Raw genomic sequence first — 8,330 nt, 5'->3', positions numbered from 1 at the left:
GGATGGAGGCTCCACAGAGGTGGTGTCAGGACAGCACGCGATGCCGGTCAGCAAGGCAGGGCCAGGGCAGGATGGGCAGGCAGGCTCCCTCCCCCTCCCAGGGGCCAGCCAGGCACCGAACTACATCGAGCCTGGGGTGGGGGGGTGGGGGGCTCCCCAGGCAAGATCAAGCAGAGTCAGCACCCGGGCGGGGGGTCCCAGGGGCCAGCCAGGCACCGAACTACATCGCTGCGGCCCTGGGGTGGGGGTGGGGGGCTCCCCAGGCAAGATCAAGCAGAGTCAGCACCCGGGCGGGGGGCAGAGATCCATGCAGACACGTGGGTGGCATGCAGACCCTCATTAGTTCAGTCATTCATCCCATCATTCTTAGCGCATTCATTTCCTCCTGCCCTAGTCCACACAGTCATGTCGTCCTCAGGTCATTCATTCAACAATCCTCCCATTGGTCCCTGCACCCATGCCCCGGCAGCCACCGTGCTTTCATTCACACCTGCATTGACGCTCACCCCTTCCCTGACTCCGTTATCCATGCGTGGTCATTCCTTCATTCACCACCATCCTGTTTTAAATGTGTGCCCCTGTCCACATTTTCCCTCCCCTCTCTCCTTCCTCCGTTTTCGCCATCTGGTCTACTTTCTATGTTACCTACTCATCTTGCTTTCTGTCTCCTCCGGCGGGACTGTCACCACCACAATGCGGGGACTTTGTTTGATTCACGGCTGTATCCCCGGCACCTACACACAGTCGGGGCTCAGAGGTACTTGTTGAAGGTAAGCGTGAGTTCATTAGCTCACACATGGATCCCTTCTCCTCACTTCCCTCCTGCCTTTCTGCTTATCCCTGCCCCGGTCCATTCCTTTGTCCACTTAGGTGTTTTTTCCCTTCATCTGTTTGTTCGCTTGCTCCTTCCTTTAACAAACATTCACTGACATCTGTTCTTTGGAGGACTCCATGCCGAGTGCTCATTCGAAAAGAACGGAAAAAACACATGGTAACCCAGCCAGGTGCATACCCATGGCCCCATTTCAAAAACGAGGTCACGGAGGCTTCGCTTCCAACCCCTGCTCCTGGGCTCCCAAATTTCCAGGATACCCATGGCCCCATTTCAAAAACGAGGTCACGAAGGCTTCGCTCCCAACCCCTGCTCCTGGGCTCCCAAAGCTCCAGGGGCTCCCCGAGAGCAAGGCTCCAGGGGACACGGGGTTCAGAAGAGATAACCCCACGTCCAGGCTGCAGGACTTCTCAGCGCCTTTGGCCTGCCCTGGCCTGGAGCCAGCGTGGAAAGACTCTTTGGCTGGGTTCGTCGGGCACGCCCGCAGGAAAATTGCAAACTTGACTGCTCCTCAGCTGTGGGCAAGTCCCTTTAGCCCCCCTAGGTTTCAGTGGCCCCATCTCGAAAACGAAGGTGATGCTAGTTTGTGACTCACCCTGCCCCTCTCACCTCAGGCTGCTGGGAGGATTCGGTGAGAAGAGCCACGGAGCACAGGGTGTGGGAAAGGCCCCGGGGCCGGGAGGCAGGCTGACCTCATTTCAGGGCCTGACTGCCTGACTTCCCGGCTGTGTGACTACGGTCAGGTGACTCGACGTCTCTGAGCCTCCCTGTTCTCCTCTCTCAAATGGGCGCAAGCAGACCTTCCTCATGGGGCTGATAAAAGCAACAATCAAGACAAACACTGTCCTGTCCTGGATGATTCTAAAGTTGGTCATTTCCAGCCACATCTTCGCTGAGGCGTGTCCCCTCGGCACCTCCCCGGCACCTTTTCAACCTTAGTTCTGCTAAAGCACAGCTCCGATCTGTCCCCGCCCGAACCCGCGCCTTCTGAAGCCTCTTTGTTGCAGTTACTGAAGCTCTGTCCTTCCCGCTGCTCGCGCCACCAACCCCCGAAACGGGCTTCACTCCTCCCCTCAGAGCCCATGCCTTGTCTCTCAGTAAACCCAGTCACCTCCGCCTTCAAATACATCCCACACCGGACCCTTCCTCCCCAACGGCACCGATTCTACCCAGGCCAAGCCGCTGTATGTCTGCCGCCTGGACGATGGCAGTAGACTCATGGCCGGCCTCTGCTTCTGGCCTTGCCTGCCGTCATCTGTTCCCCGCATGGCAGCCAGAGGGGTCCTGCTCAGGGCAAGTCAGCTCGCATCCTCCGTCTGCCCCACATCCTCCCCTGGCTGCCCAGGCTCACTTGGCATAACAGTCCTGGCCATGACCTGTGAGGCCCTACGTGGCCCACACAGGCCCCCTCGCACTCCACTCCAGCCACCCTCACCTGCATGCTGTTGCTCAAACATCCCCAACGCTGCCAGCCTCAGGGCCTTTGCGTGTGCTGTCCCCTCACCTGGAGAAGGACCTAGCCACGCCTGGACGGTCCCAGAGTTTCCTCCCTCCTTTCTTTTAGATCTCTGTGCAAATGTCACCTCCTTGGGGAGACCTTCCCAGACCCCCGGAACGCTGCCCTCCCGTTCCCATCCTCATTCTCGCTTCAGTGTTCCTCCTGGCACCCAGCACTGCCGGGCCTGATGTATCATCTGACACTTTCTTCGCTCCCTGTCACCTCCCACTGGGCCGTCAGCCCACAAGGACGGAGGTCTTGACCGCTTTGCTCATGGCCGTACCCCAAGCGTCTAGCACGGTGCCTGGCACACAGCAGGCCCTCACGACCGCGTTTCCATTGGTCATTGGCATCCCCCAGGCTGCCTGGCCCAGGAATCCGCAGCCAGGTGGGTGGGGGCCCATCATGATCCCCCCTCCCCCCACTCCACTGGCTCAGATGTCTCTGACTGTTCTCACTTGGGTCCTGCTCTCTCTCTGTTCGAATTTATTTTTAAAGTATATTCTTATTGATTTCAGAGAGGAAGGGAGAGGGAGTGATAGAAACATCAATGATGAGAGCGAATCATTGATGGGCTTGCCTCCTGCAAGCCCCCCCCGCCCCCCTACTGGGGATCGTGCCCACAATCCGGGCATGTGCCCTGACCAGCAATTGAACCGTGACCTCCTGGCTCATAGGTCAATGCTCAACCACTGAGCCACGCTGGCTGGCTCTCTCTGTCAGAACTTAGAATCCAAGGGCTGTGGACTTCTCTACCCTGTGTCAACTGCCTTGACCCCAAGAGCTGAGGAAATCGAGGCACAGAGCTGCAGCTATTGATGTGGGAGGAGCAGGGAGGGGATGGGTCCCTGGGCCCCTATAATGTTCCAGCCAATCATATGGAAAGCTCCCCGGGGCCTCCAGGCAGCCTCCTGCTGATGTGTGATTTATCATGTTAATTGAGTGTGTGTGTATTGATTTTTGCCCTTGACAACAGTGTTCTTCCAGGGCAGGCCCGAGAGGGGATGACTTAGAGGGGAAATCCCAGCTCCTGTTCCTGCCTCTGGTCCTGAGTGCTGGTCTCCTCCTCCCAGGGCCTCAGTTTCCCTGTCTGCAAAATGGGGGCTCATGAGAGATGATCTTCAGGTCTGATGTGCCTGAAGTAGCGCCCTTAGCCTCCTGCTGAGGGTCAAGGTGCTATGTTACCTGGAAGGCGTGAGCCCTGGATGGGAAGGGAAGGAAAGAGAAGGGATGGGAACTTGCTTTATTTAACTACCTCTGGTTAAATAAAGCGAGCAGGATCAGGTGTGGGAGCTGCAGACCGAAGTGGTTAAAACAACTCAGAAGTCTCACAGGCCCTGTGCAAATTCTGGATCCACATATAGCCACATACAGTGTTCTCATCTGTAAAATGGGGGTAGTAACACCGACTGTGGGACAAAGTGAGATAATGTATGTTATGGGCGCTTAGCAGAGCGCTGGGCTAGAGTAAGTGCTAGATGAATGTTAGCTAAGATGCCTGTTGTTATGACACACAATACTTACATTCAGCCTCTCCCAGCCCTTGTTCACTTTGCAGACTCCTATTCATCCAACAAAACCCTCCCCAAGCTCATGTCCTCCAGGAAGTGCTTTTCTGTTCACTGCTATACAAAGCTTTTTGTTGCATGCCTATCCTTGGACTGTGATTCAGTTATTTGTTTTTGTTCTTAATCTTCCTCACTGGTTGATGGCTGTCAGGAGGATAAGGACCAGATCGGTGTTACCAGTACCAGGCACAAAGCCTGGCACAAGGGAGGCATCTGCAACTGAAACAGGCAACCTACTTGGCACAGGTCAGGGCTCCGATGGAGTGGGAAGGAGGAGGAGTCTGTGTTCATGGAGAGGGAGCGGAGGCCGGATCAGGAGCCAGAGCACACTCGGGGACCCCCAGGGGTAGGGGCGGGGACAAGGTTCCTAAGGGCGGTGCTGGCCAGCTCTACAACAAAGGACTCTGGGAGCTCCTCTGGGCCGGGTCAGAGCCAGCCCGCCCCATCAGCCCTCTCTCCAGGGCTCTATTTACCAGGTATCGATTTTCCTGCCTGTTTACTGGTAGTTATTAAAGGCTGCGTCCCTGGAGTCCTTTTCAAACGAGATTGGAACCTGGAGAGCCGGAGTAATTAGGGCAGCTGCTGTCCTCCCGCCGGGCCCTGCGCCCCACCACGCCCGCTGCTGCCCGCCCGTCCACCTCTCCCGCTCGCGCTGGCCCTGCACCAGGCCGAGGGGGCCAGCTAGTTCCCTGGTGACCTGCCTGGACTGCAATCTCGAGATGTTCAAGGGAGCAGAGGCGGAAATATGCCTTCTCCTCCACTGTGGCCTTGGCCTAGATTTTCAGCCAGAACAATGGGTCTAAGTTGGAGCTGGAGGTTCTTCGGCCTGGGAGCCGGGGAGGGCCTCAGCCCGGGGCTTGGAGGGCGGCTAGGCTTTCTCACTGACCCACTCTGTGGCGGGGTGTCCTTGAGCAGGCCGCGCCCCTCCCGCCTCCTGGGCCTTGAGGGCACCCAGCTGTGCCGGCCACCAGGGCCTGTCCCCATGGCAGTTAGGAACACGGGTCAGGCACGCTCCATTTCTGGGCCTGTTTTTGTGCGTCTGCTTTTGTTGTCTGTCCCCCACCCCCTCCTCCGTTCCTTAGGAATGTTTGGTTGAAAAATTCCAATCTGGTTCCAGCTGAACCGAGGGGAAAGAGGCTTTGGCCACATGTCGGCGGGAGGATTGCAGGAGCTGGGCCCCTGGGACCGGGTGTGGGGGCGGCCGCAGCCACGGCAGCCAGTGACCAGTTCACGCCTGGGGCAGAGACGAGAGAGAGATGGCGACCCAGAGAGATAGGGAGAGAGAGGCTGAGGCAGAGACCACATGCCAGAGAGGCTGCCAGAGGCCAAGATCAAAGCGGGAGCTGCTGAGGCAGATATAGGACAGCTGCGGCGGAGAGAGAGCCAGTTTGGGAGACATAAAGAAACAAAACTCCGAAACCTCGAGGCGGAGACGGTAGAGTTAGAACAAGAGAGTGAGCCAGGAGGTGGGGAGAGCGGAGAGGAGAGACAACGGGGGCGGACAGTAGCCACGGGACTGTCCATAGAGCCACTGTTGACTGAGCACCCACAATTACCAGGTGCTGCGCTCAGTACTTTCCTTGCACGAACTCGTTTTATGCTCACGTGGTTTCTTCCAGGGAGGGACCAGCATTTATTTCTGTTTTACAGTTGAGGCAACCAAGGCCCAAAGAAGTATAATCTTGGGGGGCTGGGAAGGATGCTCCATTGATGTAGTCAAGGAAAGGCCAGGAATGGACTGGTGCTAAGGGGTTCAATGCAGCTAAGTGATAGCCCAGACTAGGATACCTCCAGCGACGGGGAACTCACTACCTCCGCTTTGCCCTCAGTTTTGCTGTGAGAGGTTCCTGCTCTGAAAATATGGTTCCAATCTGACCCTCTGCCTACAGGTGGGGGTGTGGGTGTCTCAGGACCCAGCTTTTTGCCTTAAAAAGAAGCTATCTCTGAGCGAAAGGGGGGGCCCTGAGCCCTCCTGCCTGCCCCTCAGCCTCCAAAGGGTTCCTTCCCCAGCCCAGCAGGGAACCCTCCCCCGGGGGTGGCTTCCCGGAGGGAAGTGACCTCAGCTTGGGGGCACGCAGACCCTGACGGGAAGGGGGGGCCTGTGGGAGGCAGTCATGGGACATCCTGTCAGGTGGGGGAGTCCCGCTGCAAGCGGAGGCCTGTGCCTAGGGGTTGGGCAGAGGGTTAAGCATGAATTGAGCACCCACTGGATGCCGGGCCCCAGAAGGGACTTCACCGAATCCTCCACCAACCCAGCAGTAATCATAACAACTGTTTGCGTTCAGAGAACACACTTTTGTGACCCAGCACCTCTTCCTTCACGCGTGTCTTTGGGTCTAATATCCCCCCCCCCCCCCCGCAACTGATGACCCTCATGGCTGGCTGACCCCCAGGACTCCTTGGGAGACAGGGGGGTCTGGCTGGGGCAGTGGCCGGGCTGGGATCAGAACTGCAGTCTATGGCCAGGCGCCACCCCTCCGCCCCGTGATCAATAATCCCGCAGTGTTCTGTTTCCACCAAACTCTCCCAGTGGACTTGTCAAGCTGAGCAACAGCCCATTAGCAGTTTCTGCACATGTGAGGCTGGCCGGGCTCCTCAGGGAGGGGCGGGGGGTCTCCAGCCGTGCCGGGAGGGGAGGCCGAGGGGCTGCAGGGCAGTCAGAGAGGTCACCACCTTCAAATCGGTTTTGAAAGGCCCTCACCCTGGAGGCCGCTGGCAGCCGGAAGCTGGAAGCCGGCTCTCCCCACTTTATGGTTCTGTGTGGGTCTTCCCAGTCATCTGGCTCCCAATCCATTTGGGTTTTTAAAATTTAGTCTTATTTTTATTTTTTAAAATATATTTTTTATTGGTTTCAGAAAGGAAGGGAGAGGAAGAGAGAGAGAGAGAAACATCCCTGATGAGAGAGAATCATTGATCGGCTGCCTCCTGCACATTCCCCACTGGGGACTGAGCCCGCAACCTGGGCATGTGCCTTGACCGGGAATTGAACCTTGACCTCCCGGTTCATAGGCTGATGCTCAACCACTGAGCCACGCCATCTGGGTTCCATTTGGGTTTGGACCCCCTGGGCCAGTGGCAACATCCAAGGGCAGGAAATGACCAGGCATTTAAAAATTGGGGTGGACTCGCTCAAGCCTGGATTTCAACGATACCAAAACATCCAAAGATGTGGCCACAAGGATTGGCCTTCTCGGCAACAGTTAATGGAAGCTGAGTCACAGTGGCCTCATTCACGTCTTCAAGTATTTATTGAGCACCTACTGTGTGCCGGGTACTAGAGAACTAGAAAAACTTTGCCTTCCCAGCCACTGCACACACTTCTGTTAGCTGCCCAGGCCTGTAGCCATCTGAATTCCCAGTCTCTGTCTAGATGGGGAAACTGGTTGAGAGAGAGAGAGAGAGAGAGAGAGAGAAGAGAAGAGAAGAGAAGAGAAGAGAAGAGAAGAGAAGAGAAGGGAAGAGAAGAGAAAGAGAAAGAGAAAGAGAGAGATGGCCCAAATCACTTACAAATTAGAGCTACATCTTGACCCCAGGCCCCTTGACTCCCATTCCCGCACCAGGTGGCTAGCACCTGGAATGAATGAAGCTTTGTTCCCCAGAAGAGAGGTGTGGGGAGGGCTCCACAATGGTGTGATTTCGGGTAAGTTCTAGGCTTCCCCTGGCGCACTCGGCTTGCAGTTGGAGGGAGAGGGGATGAGGGCTAATGGTGGCAGGGCCAGCCTGTCACCGGGAGAGGAGGTGGCTGTGCCGTGGCTGCTGGCAGGACCGTCGTGGCTGCCAGTGCTGCCTCCTTTGATTGCCTCGTCCTTTGTTCTGCGTTTCAGGGCGCTCAGCTCCAGGCCTGGTGCCAGACTCCCTCCGGGACCCCGTCACCTGCCGGCCACTACTGCCTGGGCAGGTGGAGGTGGCAGCCTAGCGCAGCTCCGGGGAGACAATGGGAGGAGCCCAGAGAGGCAGGCATTTGGCTCCAGTGGACTCAGCCACACAGGACCTGGGGCTCCTGAGGCCCCAGGGTCGGGAATAGCCCCCATCCCGGCACCTCCTCAATGTGCAGCCTCCTGTGGCTCCTGTCACTTCACCCACCAGAATAGAAGGCGTGGAGGGCAGCAGTCTGTGTCTTCCTACTCAATCTGCATCCATAGTACTAAGGACCGTGTCTGGCACACAGTAGGTGCTCATTAAATTTCCGCTGAATAAGTGAATGAATACTGACCGAAATCCCACGAGATGGGTGCTGTAGTCGGACTCATATTAGAGGAGGAAACTGAGGCTGAGGGAGGGAATGTGGTCTACCCAAAGTCATATCCCCTCCCCCCCCCCCGCCCCCCATCCCTGGAGAACAGCTAGGAAGTCTGGAGTCTGGGCCTCACCAACAAGGCTCCCTGAGGCAGACAGTTCCAGATCCGGGGCCCCATGTTCTTGGCTGGAGTCA

General features: G+C 57.1%; 1 protein-coding gene across 1 annotated transcript in view; it reads right to left on the bottom strand.

The window, feature by feature from the left end:
• DTX1 (deltex 1, E3 ubiquitin ligase) overlaps positions 1 to 8,330 on the bottom strand; it is a 30,062-nt gene that overhangs the window by 14,897 nt on the left and 6,835 nt on the right. Inside the window, exon 2 of the mRNA XM_015567278.1 lies at positions 4,033 to 4,093. Within this exon, the coding sequence (XP_015422764.1) occupies positions 4,033 to 4,093 (61 nt within the window). The remainder of the gene's footprint in view (positions 1 to 4,032; positions 4,094 to 8,330) is intronic.

Source organism: Myotis davidii, unplaced genomic scaffold (assembly GCF_000327345.1).
Source record: "Myotis davidii unplaced genomic scaffold, ASM32734v1 scaffold223, whole genome shotgun sequence".
Taxonomy (NCBI): domain Eukaryota; kingdom Metazoa; phylum Chordata; class Mammalia; order Chiroptera; family Vespertilionidae; genus Myotis; species Myotis davidii.
Note: the sequence above shows the minus strand (reverse complement) of the source record. Positions and strands in the feature narration are given on the sequence as shown.